Source organism: Chenopodium quinoa, unplaced genomic scaffold (genome assembly GCF_001683475.1).
Source record: "Chenopodium quinoa cultivar QQ74 unplaced genomic scaffold, ASM168347v1, whole genome shotgun sequence".
Classification (NCBI taxonomy): Eukaryota; Viridiplantae; Streptophyta; class Magnoliopsida; order Caryophyllales; family Amaranthaceae; genus Chenopodium; species Chenopodium quinoa.
The window spans coordinates 5069026-5093616 of NW_018743292.1; the positions used below are offsets into that span (position 1 = coordinate 5069026).

The 24591-nt window shown below is 38.5% G+C and overlaps 3 protein-coding genes across 3 annotated transcripts; 1 reads left to right on the forward strand and 2 right to left on the reverse strand.

The window, feature by feature from the left end:
• Nucleotides 1–11758, reverse strand: LOC110736590 (pectin acetylesterase 12-like). Its single transcript, XM_021916851.1, has 11 exons — nt 11136–11758; nt 9895–9977; nt 9319–9448; nt 9142–9215; nt 8701–8912; nt 8513–8573; nt 7863–7916; nt 7650–7727; nt 7434–7539; nt 7201–7346; nt 1–587 (listed from the first exon to the last, which is right to left on the reverse strand). The coding sequence occupies exons 1-11, from the start codon at nt 11326–11328 to the stop codon at nt 480–482; spliced, it is 1245 nt and encodes a 414-aa protein (XP_021772543.1). The 5' UTR covers nt 11329–11758; the 3' UTR covers nt 1–479.
• Nucleotides 11759–22332: 10574 nt separating this feature from the next.
• Nucleotides 22333–23104, forward strand: LOC110736592 (putative protein TPRXL). The gene is made up of 2 exons (XM_021916853.1): nt 22333–22708; nt 22798–23104. Exons 1-2 carry the CDS (start codon nt 22352–22354, stop codon nt 23080–23082), a joined length of 642 nt encoding a protein of 213 aa, XP_021772545.1. The 5' UTR covers nt 22333–22351; the 3' UTR covers nt 23083–23104.
• A 109-nt stretch (nt 23105–23213) lies between these two features.
• LOC110736593 lies at nt 23214–24242 on the reverse strand. The gene is made up of 2 exons (XM_021916854.1): nt 24217–24242; nt 23214–23953 (listed from the first exon to the last, which is right to left on the reverse strand). The coding sequence occupies exon 2, from the start codon at nt 23948–23950 to the stop codon at nt 23471–23473; it is 480 nt and encodes a 159-aa protein (XP_021772546.1). The 5' UTR covers nt 23951–23953; nt 24217–24242; the 3' UTR covers nt 23214–23470.
• Nucleotides 24243–24591: the final 349 nt, after the last annotated feature.

Consider the following 24591-nt stretch of genomic DNA (forward strand, 5'->3'; position numbering starts at 1 on the left):
TTTCCCACAAAATATATCCTCAATAGAAAAGGATCCCCTAAAGTTCTTACCGAGCTTTTACAAGAACAGCAAAAGAGAGAATTCCTGCTGTATAACATGTAGATTTAATGGCCTAAGATTTGGCCCTGAATTTCCTTTGCTGATTTGGATATTACACAACAAATTGTTGAAGCTTCAAATTCTTAATGATACAAGCTACAGATTCTGACATAACGCCTGAATTTGGTTAATTAATGAGTACTAAAACAAACTGGTAGAAAATATGAAGGCAATAATTCTAAGAATACAAATTGAGAAGCCAAAATTTTAGGCTCCCATAATAAAACCTCGATCTTATTGCTGATTATGAACAGCGTCAAATTACAATGACGACTTCAATGTGCAGCAGCGATAACAGAAAAGATATGTTGTAATGAATCAATAAGTAGGATGAGACTACTGGAGGGGATGAAGCTACTGGAGGAGACAAATCTGTCTCATTATCGAAATATCAAGTTGTGGCAACTATTGTCACAAGGGTATGCACAATCAATGAATTTAATGGCTGATCGATCAAAGAACCAGTCACCGACAGCTATCGCCACAGGCTGCAAAAATAAGTTCAAAACACAGGATTTTGTAAGGTAATCATTCATTTAGAAACACAAGCAAAATGAAGTGAAACATAAGGTTTTGACAGTGAAAACTCAAAGGGTTAACCACAATCTTTTAAATTTTCCAAGAGTTTGTGACAGTTTCTTGATTAATCTGACAAGTCTAAGTCATTTTATCTAGATAGTCCGGTTACTCTGGTGTTCGATCAATACATGTCCTTAGTTGGGCTCAAAACCACCACCAAATTAAGTGTTGATAAGTATATTAGGTGACTCGTACTTCGTAGCTTTGTCCGCCGATCGGGCGGACATTGCCCGGTCTGACCGGGCGGAAGAAGAAGAGGTGCCTGGCAAATTCGTTGAAGAAACTGCTCTCGCGCCCGACCGGGCGAGCCTTCGCCCGACCGGGCGAGCCTTCGCCCGATCGGGCGGACATTGCCCGGTCTGACCGGGCGGAAGGGGTTTCTTGAGTACTTCGGTTGTTGGAAAAGATGTGCTCTCGCGCCCGATCGGGCGGGCCTTCGCCCGATCGGGCGATCTGGGTTTTCAGCGGTTACGAATTTAATATTTATCTTTTTTGTGATATTGTAACCTAAGTATATTCTAATTAGGAGTCAATACTATATAAACTTCCTATTATTATTATTAGGGTGATGGTGAGAGAAACACAAGAGAGAGAATACTTTGAGTGATTAAGTTCTTCATTGTAATCTTTGTGATCTTTGCCAGTTTATAGTGAAATCATTCGATCTCGGTGCCCGTGGATGTAGCTATCACATCGATAGTGAACCACGTAAATTCTTGGTGTTGTTCTTATTGTTTGCATTGAATTTCTTTATTGTTTTCTTGTTTGTTTTCGACCTTTGCTTCCGCTGTCGCACAACAATTGGTATCAAGAGCTCAGGTTCAATCCTTGGAGAGTTTCTTGAAGATAACAATGGCAGGAGATTCAACAATAAGAATTGAGAAGTTTACCGGGAAAAATAGTTTCGGGCTATGGCAAATTAAGATGAAGGCTCTGTTAAAACAACAGCAGATATGGCGTCCGTTGGCTCCAAAGAGTACTACTTCGGAGTCAGGAGACGGACCGACTGACTCGCAGTTAGAAGTTATGGAAGAGAAGGCACACTCTACCATATTACTTAGTCTTGATGATCAAATCATCACGGAGGTTGCTGATCAGGAAACGGCGGCTGGATTGTGGCTGAAGCTGGAGTCATTGTATATGACTAAGTCGTTGACCAACAAATTATTACTGAAACAGCGGTTGTTTAGCCTCCGGATGCAGTCAGGTACTTCCTTACGGGAACATCTAGAAAAACTTAACTCTATTTTGCTTGATTTACGTAATTTAGATGTTAAAATTGATGATGAGGATGCTGCGTTGATTTTACTTGTATCTCTACCGTCTAGCTTTGAGAATTTTGTAGAGTCTTTTGTTGTTGGTAAGGATTCTATAACCTTAGAAGAAGTGAAGGCAGCACTTCATACTAGGGAACTCAGAATGAAAGCTACGAGTGATAATGGGGATAATGGTAGTGGGTTGTTTGTTAAGTCCGGAAAGTCTAAAAAGAATAAGGGGTTTAACAAGGGGAACAATGCTGGGTCGGGTGCTGGAAACGGCAAGGATGGATCTAGTAAAACTACTACTAAAACATGTTATTACTGTAAAGAACCGGGTCACTTTAGGAATAATTGTCCGGTGAGGAAAAACAAGTCCCAGGCTGCTGTAGTTGAAGAGAAACCGAATGAGAGCTATAATTCAGAGGAAGATTTAGCATTAGTCAGTTCTGCTAGGTCTGATGATTTATCTGATAACTGGGTTCTAGATTCGGGGTGTTCGTTCCATATGTGTCCACGTCGAGATTGGTTTGATACATATGAACCTCGCAATGGGGGTATGGTTATAGTCGGTAACAATGCTCCATGTAAGGTCACAGGTATTGGTTCCATGAGGTTGAGGACTGTTGATGGGCGGAGGTTAACTTTGACTAATGTACGGCATGTTCCTGCTTTAGGAAAGAATCTGATTTCATTGGGTACCCTGGATGACTTGGGGTACAATGGTGTGTTTTCAGATGGGGAGTTGTGTATTTTCAGAGGTTCTGAGTTGGTACTTAAGGGTATCAAAAGGAACACCCTCTATGTTTTTGAGGGTGTTACACTGCCTAGTTCTGCGGTTTGCGCATCTGTATCTCACCAGGAGATGACTAAGATTTGGCACATGAGGCTTGGTCATATGGGGGAGAAGGGGATGCAGCTATTGTCCAAGAGGGGTCTTCTATCCGGGGTCAAGGTTGCCAACCTTGAATTTTGTGAGCATTGTGTGTTTGGTAAGAAACACAGGTCAAAGTTCAGCAAGGGTGCTCACATTACTGATGCAGTGCTCGATTACATCCATTCAGATTGCTGGGGTCCATCTAGAGTTGAAGGTATGGGAGGTTACCACTATTTTGTGTCATTTGTTGATGACAAGTCCCGATACACATGGCTTAGGTTGCTTAAGTCAAAGGATGAGGCCTTCAAAGTTTTCAAGCAATGGAAAGCTTTGGTGGAAAATCGACAAGGAAGGAAGATCAAGAAGCTACGAACGGACAATGGGCTAGAGTTTTGCAAAGACGAGTTTAATCAGTTCTGTGCAGATGAGGGTATAGGTCGGCATCATACTGTCAGGAAGACACCACAGCAGAACGGTGTAGCAGAACGGGTTAATCAGACACTGCTAGAGAGAGTTCGATGCATGCTCTCTAATGCAGGGCTTGGGAGGAGGTACTGGAGTGAAGCTGTGTTAACAGCTTGTTATGTCATTAATAGGGGTCCTCATTCTGGAATTGATTCCAAAATTCCGTTTGAGATCTGGAGTGGTAAGTTGCCTAATTTTTCGAATTTGAAGATTTTTGGTTGTGTTGCTTATTATCATGTTATTGAGGGTAAGCTGGATCCACGAGCCAAGAAGGGGTGTTTTGTTGGGTACGGGGATGGTGTGAAGGGGTTTAGAATTTTTTCACCTTCGGAGGGTCGGGTCATTCTTAGTAGGGATGTTACTTTCGATGAAAACACCATGTATTCAATTAAAAATGCAGAGATTTCAGATTTGAGAAGGGAAGGAGACAATTTATTACAGACAGATGGGGTACTTGAGGTACATCAGTCTACCATTGCTGATTTACCTCGGGTACAATATATTGATGATGATGCTGATGTTCCAGTGCCGGGTACTCCTGAACCTGAGATTACTCATACTCATTCTAACTCTGGGGATGAGGTGGAGCAATCTAATCAGGGGTCATCTAGTCAACCTGACACCATTCTTGAGATGCCTAAACGAGTTATCAAGAAGCCTGTTAGATTGATTGAAGAGATGGAGGGAAGAAATTGCTGTGTTGATGCGATGACAGGTTATGCATTGAGTGTAGCTGATGATGTAGAGTCATTTGAACCTGCCACATATAAACAAGCAATTAGTTGTAGTGAGTCTGCGCAATGGCTTGCCGCAATGGGTGAAGAGATGCAGTCTCTTTACAAGAACAGAGTGTGGGAACTGGTAAAGGTACCGGAAGGGAGGAAGCTTGTGGGTTGTAAATGGATTTACAAGAAGAAAGAAGGGTTGTCGGAAACTGAGCAAATACGTTTTAAGGCTAGGCTAGTTGCTAAGGGGTTCAGTCAGGTAGAAGGGGTTGATTTTGTTGAGATATTCTCACCTGTGGTTCGACATACTTCTATCCGTGTGTTATTGTCAATTGTAGCACATTTTGATCTTGAGCTGGAGCAGTTGGATGTTAAAACGGCTTTCCTTCATGGCGATTTGGAGGAGGAGATTCTGATGAAGCAGCCCGAAGGATTCGAAGTTCCTGGAAAGGAACACTATGCCTGCAGATTGCTAAAGTCATTGTATGGACTTAAGCAATCCCCCCGACAGTGGTACAAAAGGTTTGATTCTTTTATGGTTTCACAAGGTTTTGACAGGAATTCATATGATTGCTGTGTGTATCATAGTAAGCTGGATAATGGTTCCATGATTTATCTTTTGTTATATGTTGATGACATGTTGGTTGCCACAAAGAATAAATCTGATATTGCTAGATTAAAGGAGATGCTTAACTCGGAGTTTGACATGAAAGACTTGGGTGCAGCTAGGAAGATTTTGGGTATGGAGATCTACAGGGATCGGGCTAGAGGTAAGCTTTTCTTGACTCAGAAAAGCTACATTGAAAAGATTTTGTCTCGTTTTGGGATGGAAAAATCGAAGCCTATAAGTACGCCAACTACTGTTAGTTGTAAGTTGTCTTTGTCTATGTCACCTCAATCAGAGGAGGAGTTGTCTTATATGTCTAGAGTTCCATATGCAAACGCGGTTGGTTGTTTGATGTATGCTATGGTCTGTACTAGGCCGGATATTGCGCATGCTGTTAGTGTTGTAAGCAGGTTTATGGCTCGACCTGGGAGGGAACACTGGCAAGGGGTGAAAAGGATTTTTCGCTACCTGAGAGGGACAACTGATATTGGTCTTGTGTACGGGAATGGTAGGGAATGCTTGGTCACTGGGTACAGTGATTCTGATTATGCAGCTGATGTGGATACCAGGAGGTCTGTGACTGGTTATGTGTTCACTTTGGGTGGTTCTGTGGTTAGTTGGAAGTCTACATTGCAGTCATCAGTTACGTTGTCAACTACTGAAGCTGAGTATATGGCTTTAACTTCTGCAGCTAAGGAGTCTATTTGGCTCAAAGGCCTAGTAGGTGAACTGGGTATTGCACAGGATTTTGCTACAGTGTATTGTGATAGTCTAAGTGCGATTTGCTTAGCTAAAGATCAAGTACACCATGATCGGACGAAGCACATTGATGTCAGGTATCATTTCTTGCGTACTGACAAGAGGATTAAGGTGAAGAAGATTGGGACTGCTGACAACCCGGCTGATTTCTTCACTAAGCCTGTTCCGTTTAGCAAGTTTAAACATTGCTTAGACTTGCTAAATATTGATTACTACGTGATGTAGTAGGCCCTGAGGGGCGAAGTTGGGGAGCTCCTGGTGTAGGTGTGTTGGCCTTAAGGTGGAGCTTGCCCGGGGCTTGTGATGCAGGTGGAGCATTATGAGTTGTTATACTTGGAGACGAGTATGTGATGGGTCTTGGTTGAAGACTTATCGGGATGTATGGCTTATGCATGAGTCCTGCATCGGGTTTGGCTTGAGATGTTTTTTCACTATGTCTTGATGGGGTTGTTTGCTGACTACGAGTTCTCGTCAAGGTGGAGATTGTTGATAAGTATATTAGGTGACTCGTACTTCGTAGCTTTGTCCGCCCGATCGGGCGGACATTGCCCGGTCTGACCGGGCGGAAGAAGAAGAGGTGCCTGGCAAATTCGTTGAAGAAACTGCTCTCGCGCCCGACCGGGCGAGCCTTCGCCCGACCGGGCGAGCCTTCGCCCGACCGGGCGAGCCTTCGCCCGATCGGGCGGACATTGCCCGGTCTGACCGGGCGGAAGGGGTTTCTTGAGTACTTCGGTTGTTGGAAAAGATGTGCTCTCGCGCCCGATCGGGCGGGCCTTCGCCCGATCGGGCGATCTGGGTTTTCAGCGGTTACGAATTTAATATTTATCTTTTTTGTGATATTGTAACCTAAGTATATTCTAATTAGGAGTCAATACTATATAAACTTCCTATTATTATTATTAGGGTGATGGTGAGAGAAACACAAGAGAGAGAATACTTTGAGTGATTAAGTTCTTCATTGTAATCTTTGTGATCTTTGCCAGTTTATAGTGAAATCATTCGATCTCGGTGCCCGTGGATGTAGCTATCACATCGATAGTGAACCACGTAAATTCTTGGTGTTGTTCTTATTGTTTGCATTGAATTTCTTTATTGTTTTCTTGTTTGTTTTCGACCTTTGCTTCCGCTGTCGCACAACATTAAGGGAAGTCTAAAAGGCATCAATTTTACCTCTAATTAGCCTAGACTGAGAGAGAGACAGATTCCACAGACCCACTAGATAATTTCACATAAATAAAGTCGAATAAACTGGTAAAATGGATGATGAGCAGAAGAATGTCTTTTCAAGCAGACTTTCGGGTAGCATTAAATATTCAATGGATTTTGTATGTACAGAGGATCACGGATTGAGTTCTTGATTACTAATATACGGAGTAATGATGTAACGAATACAATAATACAACTTGGTCCGCAAAGTCAATAATTGTGAAAAGTCTACTGAGGAATTGAATATGTATGCATTTTTGTTCCATAAGGAGTACCAATAAGATAAGAGTCAAATCTTAAGTTATAAAGCATGGCATCTTTTGTATTATTTTGTAATCCCTCCTTAATAATCCATCCTAAACGAGCACATGCAAGCCTTCCCCACACTCAGCCCCCACCTCTCACAGCTTGGATTTTTCTAACACGGAAAATTAATTCATACTCCAGCAAACAAGACAAATTCAAATTATGATACGTTTTATTTTAATAACAATAAACCTTAAGAATTTAGACTTGACCAAAAGATTTTATTGTATAGTTTTATAAACATGTCTACGTGACTGCTGTAACATTGGGGTGACAGTAATTGTATTGCTGCAAAACTGAAGAACTGAAAGATTCAGATACCTTGTTACGAAGAACTGGGGAATCATCCGCAAACCATGTGTCCTGCCTCTCAGATTGGCAGTGAGCAAAGCATGAATTGATGAATAGCCCATTTGATCTAGACCTTGAGAAACCCTTCAGTGAATTTAGCATTTGAGTTCTGAATCCTGCAACAGTAAATTATGATAATCCTGAGAAGAATTTCAAAAAAGGAACGGAAAAACACGTAATGCTTAGAATTTGCTGGAATTTACTCTGGAAAAATTGGATTTGTGATGCAGAACAACGTGCGTGATTCATTTTGCATTGATCCCATAAGTGGTGAGGATCAGCTGTTCTTGGGGCTAAACTAGCTTGAACCTGAATTCAGTAGCATATAATATGTCAATTGTGTGAGTTTTGAAAAAGTTGATTGACAAAGTTTAGTGCTAAATACAAATTCAAGTATATAAAGACAACAATCAGCAGACCTGCCATGCATCATAAGCTGCATTGAGAATGAATAATGGTGTCTTGATGTTGGTGATTAAATTTTGAGGAAAAAAGCACTGCAAAAAGACAGACAGATAACAAGGTTTCAGGTCACAGGTGAAGAATTAGGCAAAATATTAATAGCACTATGGAGTTAAAGTTCTCATTATATCTAGCATACAAATTGTCTGAAGAACTTAGAGAAGGATTACCGAAGTTGAATCCATGTGGTTAGTACAGGAAGAAGGCAGATTTTTTCCAACACCCTGAAAGATATATGAGTATTAATTCATAAAATAAGTGTTTAACAGTACAAATCATAATATATACAACTAACATATAATGAACAACATCAATGTCTTAAATCAACATGTTATGACAGTCATTCTACATATACAGCTCATCTTATATGGAATTTCTTTATTCTGGAAGTACCTAAGTTGGATATATATGCTAGAACATTGGTATGAATGACATGTGTTAATGTGGCCACATTTAGCCGAGTTTTACGAATAAGTTCACTGGTCTAAGCACACATCACTGCCACAAAAATGTCGTAGTTTAATAGTTTGTAAGGCAACAAATAATAACCTCACAATCCATCCTCTGTTCCACCACTCCAAAATGCCATGATACACAAATCTTATTGCATACAAATTCACAAACCATTATATCCCAAATGGTCACTTTGGAATCAGGACAGCACCAAAGTTCGCAGCAAAGTAGTTGATTTGAAGACTTTCATTCTTGTTTAAGTGTTTAGTTGAGCTTAAACTATCACAAGGCTCATACATCTAATTGAAAATAAATCTTTATCCTTGTAACCAATGCTTTGATAAAAAGATGAAATTTAGTTTCTTACCAGGTAAGTCACCACGCCGTGGTAAAAATCCCTCATAGTGTGTCCACCTGAGACATCCAATCTAAAAAGCCAACATGTCAATAACATACCTAAAATATCATTTTATTGCTGAAAATTACTGTTACTGACAATGATAGCAGTAATTTCATAAGCATCAAAAAGTAGGAGCAACAATAACAGTTACTTACGCGTCCATAAACAATCCTGCATCACTCAGGCACTTCACTTTGGTGTGTCCTGAGAACAAGTCTCCAAACTCATCACAGTGCAATATGGATGCTAGACCCCCAGCAGAACATCCAGAAAGAAGAGCCTTATCAGCATTACGCATTCCTTTCCCCATGAATTCTTCCATGGCAACAGACCATATGCGTTGACCTCTAAAAAATAGTTGGTTGGCCTGTAAAAAATAACAACTTATTATGATTCCCAAACTTGACAAAACAAACAAGAAGCACTGGACACCTTCTACTCCCCTGCATCCCAATCATAGACTCATTCATAGTAATCCTAAGGACATTTTTCTTTGATCTTTCACACAAAATGATTTTTCTTAGCAACTTTATTTCCGTTCACTCATTGGTGCGATTAATACTAGAAGGTTTGGGAAAAAAAAAAAAACCGACTACCTCGTCTTGGCCTTCCCCAGCAAAAGAAGCACCATCACAATATCGAAGCTTTACTCTATTCCAGTTGAAAAAATCTGTACACTTGTAAGGTGGTTGAGTCACAAATGCTAAAGATCAAAGAATTCCTAAATGTCGAGGAGAAGGGGAGTTTAGCACAAGTATAGAAATTAATAAAACCTGGATTTTCCTCTGCCTTATTGCTTAATAATCCTGTAAATGCTAATTGCTTTTCCATATATTTAGATGACCCACGTCGAGTCGTTTTCCTGTAGACACATGTTCTAACATTATTACACCAACCTCCACCCTGCACAATATGGCAAAATTTGAAGTTAAACAACCATTAAGAGAACAGCAACAACACCAGCTTGAAAACTAGAGTAAGCATCAAATTCAAAAACAAATGAATCCAATTCAAAGGCAACACCTACTTACAGTTCAACATATGTAATAAACATACATTAACAGACCAAAAATTGCAGACCAAGGGTTTCTGAAAAATAATAAGAATCATCATAGAAACACTTTCAAAATTTTCTTTACTAGCACAATCCACTTGTTTCTGACATATCACCTAGTCAGTAATTTACTGGGAGAGAGATTTTCGACTTTCAACAAATATATAGCCCGGAAGCATCCATATTAGTTAATCGGTCATCTTATAATCTATGTACAGGAAAATTAACAACTTTTTCATCTTTCTCAAGATGCACACAGACACACAAAAACTATATTCATCTAATTACTACACACCTCTAATTGAATAAGCCAACTGTTTGCCCCTGATCCATATCCACGATCCCAATGATAAGCAGGCAATGTTCCGTCCAAGCAGACTGCATAAACATCACAAATTTAAGTTAAAGCATATTGTGACCAAGTGTTAAGTCCAAGCAAACTTAAATTAAACAAAAACTAAAATCAATAAACTCGTTATGAATGTATTTACAAAAAGGATAAAAATGCAATAACAGAAGCTTTATGGAGGAATAGGTACTATGCCATTAGGTAGCCCCAGAATCAAAAGTTGGAAAGGAGCTTTCTTAACTTCGGTGACAAAGATTGAGAACAACCACAATCAAAACAGAATTGGTTAGCCTTTTCAACAGTTACCATCATAACGGTCCATACTAGTCAACACCAGCTTAGCATTAAGATAACCCAACTTACTAAGTAACAAGGGGTAATAATTCATCAATCAATATTACTCAGATGGCTCGTTGCTACCCAATTACCCATAAACAACCCAAATTTCTCTGCAATTCTGCAATCTTCACTAATAGCAGATTAGACCATGCTCTTTGATTTAGTTAGAAGCAAGCAGGTCCTAATCCTTATCAATCTTGTGGACCGCGAATATCATAGTAATAATCATCATAGTTAACGGAATCCTGCAGAATGGGCAACTGGATGTAGCTCATAACTCCATCTATAAGATTTAGAAACTAGACATGAAATAAAATTAATCCTATATGGATAAAAAGGAACATGAATGGCATATGAATCTTATGTACATATACTATGAGGTTCATTAAATGAGTAATACTTCTTGTTTCATTTATGAAGCAGTCAGAAGTCAGAACATGCCATATTTTTTATTGGCCAAGCAACCATACAATATAATCCATTGTTTCTCAACCTAGGCTATAAATTTCACTCTTTTCAAGTAATTTGTATGCTAGATAAACTCTCAACCAATCCAACAACACAAACAGAACAAATTATTTGATCATTTCCTCCAACTTAAGTGCAAAACAAGCAAAGATCTACAATCACAACCTAAATTACCCAAGAAACAGATGCCAACTAGCTCGGTTAGCTATAATCTAGCCGGGTTTTATCCAAACACGGAATCAAATCCCGTCTACATCACTGCCCTTTACGACTCACTCGACACCAAAAACATAAAAAAAAACAACCAAACCCAAACAAGATTTGAAATTCAACAAAACAAAATTACAAGAATTGAAAGAAATTAGAGTAAAAGATTATACCAGCGCCCTTGGAATCAGCTCCATTGATAAGAGTAAGAGGAACCATAAGAGGTTGAGGAGGAGCAGCAGAAACTTCATAGGACTCCAAAAATGAAATGTGACTCACATTTGCATAATCAAAACCTTCAACAAAAACCAAAAATGTTCCAAAACAAACCAAACCCAGAAAAACCCATTTCCCAAAATCCATCATTTCCCAAAATTTTTGTTTAATTGATAGATTAAAATGTACTTGTATAACAGAATAGGTCCAATTTTTATACCCAGTAAAAGAAATCCAAAACAATGAAATACCCAGAAATGGAAATGTATCAGAATTATATTGCAATGAATGAAAAAAAAAATATTTCCAGATTCTGACAAGAAAATAATTGGTTTTAAGTGTGAATGTTTTTATTGAGTAGGATTTTGAGTGAAGTAAGGAATGAATATTACATAAAAAATTAAAATAAAAAATAAAAAATGAAAATGGGGAATCTATATAGATCCGTGTTTTAGGGTAGATTTAACTGAGAGAGTCAGACACAGAGAAAGTAATAAGCGAGGATCTTGGTACTGTTGCTAGTGTGTTTATAATTTTGCGCATGACATAATTTATTTATAACAAAATTAAAAATAGAAACCAAAAAATAATAAATATTTCGTACTTTACAAGTTGAAACTTGAAAGTGATTAGTATGTCTTCTACCCCGTATAAGCGTATTAGATAGTTTTATCGAGTAAAACCACTATAATGTCGTCACACTTTCGAAAAGAAAAAAAAATTCTATTTGAAGAATTGTATTGATTTCATATTAAATTTGGTGCGGAGGCAAATAATATTCACTTGTTTTTCATTTAATTATATTTATTGTATTTTTTAGTAATAATTTAATCGTATATAATGTGATACATCATGTAATCTTACTTGCTAAGTTTGCCAACAATACAATTTTTTGGGTGTATTGCGTGTAAAATAAGAATAAAGTAAATTTTTAACACATGATTAAAATAAATGAGAATTGAAGGGAGATTGAAAATAATAACATAAAATACGAGTAATTTTAAAATGTAACCGACTTTATCATTTTGAGGTCACGGCTTTGTACAAGGTGTATCGTTGTTGTGGTGGGTATAGAAGGATGTTACCCGTAAGATCACGCAACGAATGTAGAGTTTAGTTAAGTAGAACTAATGGTGGAAAGCTCACTAGTACACTAGTAATGCTAGTATCACTCATCGTTGACACCTGTAAGTGACTGTCATAATCATTGCCGTTGGTGTTGGATTGTTTGATTTTGATCGACGTCAGAATTTCGTTTACGCAAACTTTTCGTAAACGAAGTGTCACAGACACATTTTCTGTATGACAGAAAGGAATTTATTCAATTATTTGAGTTGAATCATAAATGTTTGAGTATTTAATCCGTTTAATTTTAGCCACTTGATAAAAATAAACTACAAATCGAATTCGCCTTTCTTCCCTTTTTTTTTTTTTTTTTTTTTTTTATAAATTGTTATTTCTATATTTTATTTAGTCATTTACAAAGTGATAGAAGTACTGTATTTCTAATGCATGCCTATAAAGGCATAAACACTAAATAACACAAGATTTTTATTTGGTTTTATTTTATTTATTTTTTTCCTTTCTTTTAGTGTTTAGAGAGCCACAAGGACGGAGGTGAGAATCGATCTCAAGATCTCTTGGAAACGGGAAGGAAGCTCTAACCACTTGAGCTATCCCCCACTCTCAATTATTTGGTTTTATTTGTTTTTAGGAAATTTTAGAAAATAACACCAGGAAAAACACAAAATTTTGATTATAACACCACAAAATTTCAAAATTTTATTATACCACCACTTAAAAAATTAAAATTTTGGTTTCACCACCAAATAACAGAATCTGTGACGGAAAATATGTGTGGGGCCCACAAATTAGTTTACCCTCCAAATTTCATCCTCTTCAATTCAATTCTCTCTCCTTCCATTGATTACCCAACTACTACTCCTTCATTGAATTCTCTCTGTTAATATTCAACAACCAAAATTACTGTCAAGAATCAAACCCTAAGTTGAATTGTGTGGTTGAGAAATTGAATTGAAAAGGGAGGTGTCAGTATTGGTGCGAAACAACTCAGCCAGAAGTCGTCAGCCATTTTCAACAACAAAAAAGCTTGGATTTTTCGTGGATTCTGACAGAAACAGCAGCAAGATTCCAAAAGAGATACCTTTCAAACCCTTTAAAGTAGTTTTTAGCAACTATTGAAGTTAACTATGCCATTTTCATGAGGAATGTAGGGTAATTTGGGAAAAAAGTAGTAGGAATCCTAAAACCAGTAAAATTGGGTGTGATTTACTTTGTGTACTGTGCGAACTTGTAATTAAAGTAGGATGTGATTAATTTAAGTATGAATTAGTGTAATTGGTTAATTATTTACTTTAATTCATTGATTTTGGTGACTTGTTGACTAGTTTGTCCTTGTTTTGGTATAAAATATGTTTGCTTTTGTTGACTAAAGTAGTGCGTTTGACTGTGTAATTAGGGTAAGATATGTTGGCTTTTGTTGACTTGTTTTGCATCTGTTTATAGGGTAGATAAATGGCCAACAACCAAGAAGGATTAATTGATATAGTATTCAGAGTTGGGGGTGCTTTTGTTCCCAAAAGAGTGTCAAAGGAAGAGCCCAAGACTTAACAAAACTGACCCTGAGGTGAGTCAAAGGGGAGATTCTCCTAAACCTAGATCTAGACAGGATAAGGGTAAGTGGGTAGGAAAGAGTGAAGGGGTTTCTGGTAGAGGGAAGTTTTTGGATAAGGGGAAAGGTAAAGCTAAGTTTGAAAGGGTTTCTGGTAGTGGGAAGGTGTTGGATAAGAGGAAGGGGAAAAAGAAATTTGTAGATAAACGATTGGTTTTCGAGGATAATAGTGAGGGCAGTGAATCTGGAAGTGAGGAGGGGTATTCTTCTACTGATAGGAGTGACATTGACATAACTTGGGAGCCTGGTGAGGAGGAGTATGGTAGTGGGGATGAAAGGTGGTTTATACAGAATTCTAAAGAGATTTTGGAGAAGGAAACAAGAAGTCTTAGGAAGCAGTTGGATGTACATGATCAGGGGGTTGTAAAGGATCCTAGGTCAAGGTTGAATGAGAACTTGGATGTGAGTGAGGTTCAACTGCAGGAAGAAATTGAGGGAGAATCAGATGAGCTAAGGAGCTTGGATGGTTCATCAGATGAAGAGGACAACAATCCTTGGTTTAATGAGAAAACTGACTTCACTAAGCCTGTTGTTCTTTTTAATAGGCTTAAGTTCAGTAATGTTTTAGTTTTGAGAAAAACTCTAGGAGTGCATGTCATAAAGAATAGGTATGAATACTACTTTTTACACAATAATAGTAGTAGGATTACTAGTCAGTGTAGGAATAGATGTGGCTGTAAGTTTGACACAAAGACAAGTAGGATGCCTTTGTGTATATGCAAGGGTGGAGTGAAGTGCAATTTCAAGATCCATGCTACGAAGTTAGTTAGATGGCAGACTTGGAAAATAAAAGGCATGAGGTTAAAGCATAGATGTGTGAGAAGCAGGGAGAACAAGAAGGTCACTGCAGAGTTCATTGCAGAGAGGTACCTTGAGGAGTTTAGAAGTAACCCAACCTGGAAGATTAAGCAGATCAGGGATAGGGTGCTACAAGACCTGGGGTTCAAGTGACTTACTTTAGGGATTGGATGGAAAGATGTAAAGCTGAGTTGACAATTTTTGGTTCAGCAAGAGAGCAATATGTAAGGGTCTGGGATTATGGAAATGCTATAATGAAATACAACCCAGGGTCTGGTTGTAATGTGGTGGTAGATGGCATTGAGCAGCCTGAGCCTCCCTTGTTTATGAGAATGTATGTTTGTTTGAGGCCTTTGAAAGATGGTTTCTTAATTGAAGGGTTGTAGGCCAATCATTAGGGTGGATGCTTCCACTTAAAAGGAGCTTGCCCATGGCAGATTTTAGTTGCAGTGTCCAAAGATGGAAACAACAACATTTACCCTATTGCTTGGGCAACTTGTGAGGTTGAAAACAGGGAAACTTGGGTTTGGTTCCTGGAATCACTGATGCATAGCCTTGGGAGTGCAGATGGGTCAGGCTTCACCTTCATGTCAGACAGGCAGAAGGTAAAATTGTCTTGTTTTTTTCTAGTCTTTAATGTGTCCTGTTCTTTATTTTGTGAAGTATGATAAATGTATTTAGATGCTGTTAAACAGGGACTGGTTGAAGCTCTAGCTCAAGTTGTGCCAAATGCAGAAACAAGGTTCTGTGTTAGGCATATTTGGGCAAATTTCAAGCGAAAGTTCACTAGATCAGTTTTCAAGGAGCTTTTTTGGAGTGCTGCAAAAGCAACAACACATGTAAGTCTATAGCTTAGATTATTTTGAACAAATTAAACTATGAAATTGAACTGGATTCACTGATGAGCTTAGATTGTTTTAAACTGGAACACTGTTCTTGTTGTGTGTGTAGCTTAGATTGTTATGAACAAATTTAAGAGCTTGACTAGAACACTGTTCTTGTTATGTTTGTAGATTGAGTATGAAATACCAATGCAACAGATTAAGGAGCTTGATGAGGAGGCTTATGATTACTTGAACAATATCCCCACTCAACACTAGTGCAGACATGCATTCAGTGACAATTGCAAGTCCAACATGTTACTAAACAACATGTGTGAGACTTTCAATGCAGTTATTAGAGATGCAAGAGACAAACCTATCCTCACCCAAATGGAATGGATGAGTAGTTACATGATGAGGAGAAACAATGAGAAGTGGGAGGACTCCAAGGAAATCACAAGCAATTTGACTTCGTATGTTCATAAGTTGTTTCAAAGGATGAGCTATGTGTCTAAGAATTGCATTGTTCAAGCTGCCAGGGATGACACTTATGAAGTGCAACTGAAGGATGACCAGGTTCTAGTTGACTTAGGAAATGGGACTTGTTCCTGTAATCATTGGCAGCTTACAGGCATCCCATGTGTCCATGCCTTTGCATGCATAATGGATCAAAGAAGTGATGCTGAGCAATATGTCCACCCCTATTACAGTATGGCCACCTACAAAGCAGCATATGAGCCTGCAATTCAACCAATGCCAAGGCAAAGCATTGGGACAGAGTTAAATGAGAGAGCCTTAGCCACCAGCCTTCAAGGTGCAGCCTTGAAGGCCCAAATTGAAGAAAAGAAAGTTGGAGTCTGGTGAGGGAACTTCTGCAGCAGGGGGGGCAGCAGGGAGGAAAGAAAAGGAAAAAAAAACAATGCAGGAATTGTGGTGGATTTGGCCACTATGTCAAGACTTGCAAGCTCCCAATTATACCTGAACCAACTGAGCAAAGATCTGCAGGGAGACCCCCTTTAAACTCACCATGGGTAGTTAGAGCAGAGGAAGAAGAGTGAGATCAGAGCTGCTAAGAAGGTTTTCTTTGGTACTTGTTCAATTTTCTTTTTTTTTTTATTTTATTTTGTGATGCAATTAGATGTTGAAACTTGTTTTTTTCTCTGTTAACCACAGAGTGCAGTAGGAACTGGTCCAAATAGCATTGGGAACAAGACTTTTCCCCAAGAGCAACCAGGTTGTGAATCACTCAGCAAGAGGAAAGGTTCAAATAGTCAACAAGCCCAACCAAGGTCCAACCAACATAACACCCCCTCTTCTAGTGAAAATGATCCTAGAAACAGAGACACAATGCAGCAGACTGGAGTGCAGACAAGGAGAGTTAAGCTGCAGACTTTTAAACATGCAAATTTGACTCAATGAACTAGATGTTGTTTCCTTTTTCTATACTAGACTTTTAGGTTGTTATTTTGAACATTAGCATGTAGTAGACTGAGTGTAACACTTAGAGGCTGTTTTTTGAACGCATACTTTTAGTGTTAGGCTTTGTAAGCTTATTTTGATCAAGTCATACTCTGGTGTTAGGCTTTAAAAGCCTATTTTGTTAAGCAATGCAAGTAATTTGCTCATTTGGTTTCAATGCAATTTCAGATTACTAAGTAGTTGCTTTAATCATTCCATCCAAAATATTGTATACAATACATTGCAAAAGTGGTTCAATGCCACTTATAAACCATTACAAAAGCACTACTAGTATTATTCATGCCTTAGGACAAATTACATTTTAAGCATTACAAACCCCCCAATAACTACCATCACTAACATGACTAAACTAATCCCAAAAACAATACACAGAACAGAGTGCTCTGATCTTCCATTTCTTCCATGCATCTCTCTATTCATCTTCTTCCTGTATGAGTTTAAAGCCTTGCATTTCATCTTCAGGCTGTCCACTTCATTGAGCAAACACCTCATCTGTCCATCAAGATCATCAACTTCCCTTTTATAGTCAGTAATTTCTCCCTTCAACAGCTTCTTGTCCAACAACAAATTGTTGATCACCTCTGTTTGCTAGGCTGTCCCATCAGGTTCATCCACCCATTCAAATACTTTACAACCCCGGCTTTCAGTTACAGTATCATAGAACTTGCATGTTCTGAACTTCCAACCAAGGTTCTCCCTTGTCCAACTGGTAAGCTTCGCAAAAGGAACACCACACTTGCACTTCTTCTCCCTTGAAGGAGAGGAACTTATGAAAGACATCTCCTGCATTAATATGCCATCCACAATAAGCAAAACCATTCTTACTATGAAAAACCATACAAATGAACCAAGGAAATTAAATAATCGATCCTAAAAATCAAAACCCCCAAATAATTTTTGCGATGAACCCTAAGTTCATTTTTCGCAAATATGAGGACAATTAACACACATACTTCATGAAATAAGTACGAATTATATGATTACTTACACATGCGAACTGAATTATGTACTTAATTCAACAACATAGATTGATTTACATAACATTTAAGAATGATAAATTAGGGTTTTCTGCAGTGGTATTGACACAATTACCTAATTTCAAATCTTCCTCCCCCGAACAATGATGCTTATATCAAACAATTTGGGCAATTTGATTGTTGAATTCGCAAAATTTGAACCCTAATTTTGTGTAAACAGATCAACAGTTGAATGATTGTGAAGGATATCGCAACTATATAAAAGACTTTGAAAAAAATAGCCGTTGCAGTGGGCCTAACTAATAGTTCCTCTAACGTCATAACCATTTAGGTGATGAAGCCAAAATTTTAATTTTTTAAGTGGTGTTATAATAAAACTTTGAAATTTTGTGGTGTTATAATCAAAATTTTGTGTTTTTTCTGGTGCTATTTTCTAAAATTTCCTAGTTTTTAACACGCTTAAATCTTAAGGCACATTAGTTTTTCAGTTATTTTCTACAATCCATCCCTAATAAAATTTGATACATTATATTTTGAGGATTTATTTTCTAAGAAATATATTGAGATTTATGATCATCTCAACTATCACTATGATCTTTTTTCTAAAATCATATAAAGATACAATCAATTTTTTAGATTCTCTCAAATATCTTCTGACATCTCTCCCTAATAATCCATTGTTTATTTTAATTTTTTTACAATATCTTTTTCTTATCAATATAATAATGTGAATTACAACTTTGCTTTAAGACCATTATCAGCAGTGAGGAGAAAACAAACCCCTCAATCTCTCTCTACCCACTTTCTCTCTCTTCCCATCCAATTCCTCTCATGAGAGGTTTTTTTTACTACACCAATGCTCTAAAAAAAACTCCTCATCACTTTATCCTCCACTTTTTAATATACCCCACCATAAATACACATCACCTTTTTTTTATCCTTTTATTTTTAAGGATAAATTGGATTTTAACACCTGACAAAAGGCTGAAAATGGTTTTTAACACCCCCCAAAAAAAAACTTTTATTTTAACACCTCCCAAAAATATAAAAGTTGGAAGTTAACACCAGTTAACGATTTCCGTCACGGAAATTTAACGTGGGTCCCACAAATTGGCTTGAACTTCAATTTTCACCCAGCAAAACACGAAACTTCTTTCTTCATTGAATTCGCACCAACCGTCTGCATTGAATTCTTTCTGAACCTTCATTGATTTCGCTTTTGAACCAAAGGAGATCTTGGCTGAGAAGTGGAGTGTAGGGTGGTGTCAACGTTGGAGAAGATAAGCTCAGGAGGGTTTCTTCATCATCTTCTTCAACTACAAAAGTGCGAAAGCCGCTTGAAATTCACAGAAAATAAGGTAAAATTGCTCTCCTTTGATAGCAATTTCGTCAATTACTGGTGCTTCATTGCTGTAAACCTTGCAATAATTGGGTAATTAGGGTAAATTTTGGGACCACAGTAGGAAAGCCTTGATAAATCAATTTCTGTAACTGACTATGCGACTTAGGTTAATTGGATTTCGTAATTGAAAGTAGAGATTAATTAAGGTGGTTTATTGTTAATTAAACTAGCAAGTGTGGTTTGTTGATTAATTTATGTTACTGAGCACCTACATTGGCTTGTATATGTTTATTTTCAATTTTTTTATGTGTTTGTTTGTGTGGCTGTGATGGATTTGTTTATTCGTATTGTGCATGTATAGTTACATGGCTTTTAATATGTTGTATATGTTTTTCACTGGTGGGTAGATAATGGGTGACAAGGATAGTTTGGTTGACATCTGCCTTAGAGTGGGAGGTGCTTTTGTCCCTAAAAGAGTAACCAAAAACAGGCAGCTGCTGTGTTGGTGTGGTGGTTGGTGTTACTGGAAGAGGAAGGTTCAAGTATCTAAGTTGGATGTGCATTTGATTAGAACAGCTGCAATTCATGGTTTTGTTAATGGTGATATGGATGTGCCTATGCATTACAGCTGTTGGTATAGGCAGAAGGGGAAAACCTTTAACACTGGGAAAAGGGAACTAGTTAACAGTGAAGAGGTTAAGGGCCTTTTGGAGACAGTAAATGAAGAGGGGTATGTTGAGGTTTTTGTAACAACAGAAGCTCCTAGTCAGCCCATACAAGAGGCCCAACCCAATCCTGCAAAGACAAAAAAAAAGGATAAGAAGGTAGAAAGTTCAAATACATCGACTATTAGGAGGAGCCCTAGGTTTAAGAAGACAGAAACTGAACAAAGGGAGGAGAGTCCACCTAGGAAAGCCTCAGCTAATGCTAAAGTGTTGAGGTTTGATGAAGAAAAGGATGATGGATGTGAAGGATCTGGTTATTCAAGTTCAGATTTGAGTGATGAGGGACAAGATTGGGAACCTGGTGAAGAAGAATTTGATGAAGGGGATGAGGAATGGTATATTGAAGGGTCAAAGGAGATCTTGGCCAAAGTGAACAAGAGCCTTAGGAAAGGTTTGGAGAGTGCAGTAGATGACAGGGTTGGCAAAGATAAGAGAGTAGAGTTGACAAATGATTTGGATGTTGGAAAACCGAAGGTGAATCCAGAAAGTGATGCTGATTCAGATGATTCAAGGAGTTTGTGTGGATCTGATGAGGAACAGGACTATGCTCCTTGGTTTAATGCTGATGTGGACTTTGACAACCCAATCAAGTTGAAGTTAAATCAGAAATTCAGTAATGCTTCAGTCTTGAGGAGGGCCTTAAGACTTCATGCCATTCAAAACAGGTATGAGTTCTACTACTTGCATAATGACAGTACAAGGGTTACAGTTCAGTGTAGATATAGATGTGGCTGTGAGTTCAATAGCTACACTTGTAGAATGCCTGCTTGTACATGTGTGGGGGGGGTAAAGTGTCAGTTCAAGGTGTTTGCATCAAAACTTGTTAAGCAGCAAACTTGGCAAATCAAAACCTTGAATTTAGACCATTCCTGCTTCAGAGTAAAGAAGAACAAGATGCTTACTGCTGAATACATAGCAGAGAGGTATTTAGAAGAGTTTAGGAGTAACCCTGGTTGGAGAATTAAGGAGATTAGGGCTAGGATTTTGAATGATTTAGGAGTTGATGTGAGTTACTATAAGGCATGGCTAGCTAGGTGTAGGGCAAAACTACTGATATTTGGTTCAGCTAGGGAGCAGTATGCTAGGGTGTGGGATTATGGGAAAGCTGTGATGAAGTACAACCCTGGTTCAGGGTGCAATGTTGTTGTTGATGGTATTGACAGGCCAGAGCCACCATTGTTCATGAGGATGTTCATCTGTTTAAGGCCATTGAGAGATGGATTTGCAAAGGGTTGTAGGCCTTTAATAGGGTTGGATGGTTGTCACCTCAAGGGTGCCTTTCCTGGGCAAATTCTGGTGGCAGTTGCTAAGGATGGGAATAACAACTTGTTTCCTCTAGCTTGGGCCACAGTGGATATTGAAAACCAGGAAACTTGGGGTTGGTTCTTGGAATCCCTTATGTCAATGTTCACACATGATCAAGGAGCTGGGCTGACCATCATGTCTGACAGGCAAAAGGTAATGCTTCTGTTTCCCTCTTAACTATTTAGGTTCAATTTCTAAGTTTTCATGTGTATGTATGTGATTGACTGATGATTATACTTTTGTCTGCATTTGGTAGGGTTTGATTAAAGCAATGGCTGATGTTATTCCCAAAGCTGAGCAAAGGTTTTGTGTGAGGCATATTTGGGCTAACTTCAAGCTCAACTTCACTGGATCAACCTTTAAGGAGCTGTTTTGGAGAGCAGCTAGGGCCACCACCATTGTAAGTTTATTGATTGTTGAAGCTAGCCTATGCTTTTATATAACTGTTGGTGTGTTTTTATATTGGTTAGCTTGTATATGCTTGGTGTGATTTTTGGAATGCTTTTATATGTCAGTTTGAGCATGAAATTGCCATGGAGTCTATCAAATTCCTCGATGAAGAGGCATATGAGTATTTAATCAACATTCCTCCCCACCATTGGTCTAGACATGCATTCACACCAAACTGCAAGTCCAACATGTTGTTGAACAACATGTGTGAGACTTTCAATGCAGTCATTAGGCCTGCCAGAGATAAACCTATCCTCACCCAAATGGAATGGATGAGGAGGTATATTATGAACAGGAATAATGAAAAGTGGGAGGATTCAAAAACAGTTACACACAACTTAGTGCCATATGTGAGGCATGTTCTGGGGAGGATAGACTTTGTGGCTAGATCCTGTGTGGTGCAGCCATCCAGAGGGAATACATTTGAGGTGCAGCTGAAGGATGACCAGGTGTTGGTTGATTTGGACAAGGAGACCTGCACATGTTACCATTGGGAACTCACTGGCATTCCATGTGTTCATGCTTATGCCTGCATATTGGATATGAGGGGTGACATAGAGGCTGCTGTTGACCCATACTATACCATGGACACATACAGGTCTGCTTATGAACCAGCTGTCCAACCAATGCCTGGCCCAAAGCACTGGGAGAGAGTCAGAATGAGGGAACCACTACCCCCTTCTGTTAAGGTGCAACCTGGGAGACCAAAGAGCAAAAAAAGGAAGCTTGAGCCAGGAGAATGTTCTTCTTCAGGTGGTCAGGCAAGTACCAAGAGGAAGAAGCAATGTAGCAACTGTGGGGGATTTGGGCATTATGCCAAGACTTGCAAAGTACCTGCTGCACCAGCTACAGAGCTGATAAAGTCAGCAGGCAGACCCCCACTGAACACTCCTTGGATGGTGGAGGAGAGGAAGAAGAAAGAGATTAGGGCTGCTAAAAAGGTAACACAAGCATTACACCAACTCCCCCTTTGTTTTATATATGTATGTGTTTTTTCCATTGACTTTTTATTTTGATATGCATGTCATAGAGTGCAATTGGGGCTGGACCAAACAGCATAGGAAACAAAAAGTTTCCTCAAGAGCAAGAAGGTTGTCTGCCATTCAGTAAGCGCCCACAGCCACAGTCTTCCTCAGCTCAGCATTCCTCAGCTCAGCCATCCTCAAGTCAGCCATCCTCAGCTCTGCCTTCCTCAAGTCAGCCTGCCTCAAGCCAACCAAAAAGAAAGACAAGGTCTTCCTCAAGTCAGCCTACAACAGCCACATGTGTTGTAACAAGGGCCAGGCTGCAATCCCTCAACAACCTTACTCAGTGATGTACTCATGCTGGATATCAAACATTATGTCTGTTGAACAATTTCAAACTTTTATTATGTACTCATGACTGGTTATGTAACTTGCTAGTTTTTTAGTGGCATCCCTTAACAAATTTGAACAATTAGATATTGAATTGTAATGGTTGCATGGCTTTGATTGCCATTGAAACATGTTGAAGTAAGGTTCTTTTGTCAACCTGTACTTGAACTATCTTAGTGTTTCACATATTTCCCATGTTTTAATGTTTCACATGTTTAAATCCTTTTCCAATGTTTAAACATTCTCAATTTAACAACTTAGACAAGGCATAAATAGGTTGATTAAAAGACATATTTATAACACTTCAAGTCATTACAAGAAATTATAACTACTTAATACAACTTACTATTACACACCCTTAGCCATTAGGAAAACTACACCCATTGACAAACCTATACAAATGGCCATGCCCACCCAACCAAAACAGCTGATTGAAGACACCTTCCCTTCATTGCACTCCCTGTTCATTCTCTTCCTGTCAGCGTTCAAGGCCTTGCATCTCATCTTCAAATTATCAACTTCATTAAGTAGGCACCTCCTTTGGCCACTGATTTCATCAACTTCCCTTTTCAATTCATTAACTTCACCCTTTAGCAGCTTCTTATCCAACAACAGGTTGTTGATAACCCCTGTTTGCCAATCTGTTCCATCAGGTTGATCAACCCATTCGAAAGCTTTGCAACCCCTTGTTTCAGTTATTGGGTCATAAAACTTACATGATATGAACTTCCTGCCTGGATTCTCCCTTGTCCAGCTAGTGAGCTTGGCCATTGGCACACCACACTTACATTTTCTAGCCTCAGGAGGGGAAGAGCTAACAAACGACATAATCTGCATCAATTTTAGATCGACAATCACATTTACAGATTTGTACACTGACGAATTAACATTTACAGCAACAAAATTCATTTTTAATTTCATAATACGAAAAGCCCCAAATTCAATTTCTGACGAACCCTAATTTCGCAATTGGGCATTTAGATGCGTACATAACATAATCCAACCATTAATCCGAGTACGAAACAATTGCAAATAATAATTGAAGAGAATTTAAACCATAATTACCAAACAACCGAACAATTGACCGCACTCACCTGTTTCAGCAGCTTCAATCTGTTCCTCTTCTCAAAAATCGTGGAATAATCGTGCAAGAATTGTTTCAAGTATCGTGCAACAATGCAATGCGCTGCTGCTATTCAATAAGAACAACGTTTTCGTTCATTGGGGGAGAATCGTGCAAAAATGGTTCTTATATATCGTGCAAGAATCGTGGAAGAATGGTTCTTATATACAGATCTTTTAAAAATATATTCGTTGGGGTGGGCCCCACTAACAGTTCTGTTAACGGAAGATGGATTTTGGTGTTAACTTCCAAGTTTTATATTTTTGGGAGGTGTTAAAATAAAAGTTTTTTTTTGGGGGGTGTTAAAAAACATTTTCAACCTTTTGTAAGGTGTTAAAATCCAAAA

What these genes read in the sequence shown, in the direction of transcription:
- LOC110736590 (XM_021916851.1), bottom strand. Translation starts at nt 11,328, where the DNA reads ATGATGGATTTTGGGAAATGGGTTTTTCTGGGTTTGGTTTGTTTTGGA. An exon ending in CTGGGGAAGGCCAAGACGAG is followed by an intron (nt 8,913 to 9,141) that starts GTAGTCGGTTTT and finishes TATTTTTTACAG; the next exon opens with GCCAACCAACTATTTTTTAG. An exon ending in CAGCTTATGATGCATGGCAG is followed by an intron (nt 7,540 to 7,649) that starts GTCTGCTGATTG and finishes TACTGAATTCAG; the next exon opens with GTTCAAGCTAGTTTAGCCCC.
- LOC110736592 (XM_021916853.1), top strand. Translation starts at nt 22,352, where the DNA reads ATGGACACATACAGGTCTGCTTATGAACCAGCTGTCCAACCAATGCCT. An exon ending in AGATTAGGGCTGCTAAAAAG is followed by an intron (nt 22,709 to 22,797) that starts GTAACACAAGCA and finishes TGCATGTCATAG; the next exon opens with AGTGCAATTGGGGCTGGACC.
- LOC110736593 (XM_021916854.1), bottom strand. Translation starts at nt 23,950, where the DNA reads ATGTCGTTTGTTAGCTCTTCCCCTCCTGAGGCTAGAAAATGTAAGTGT.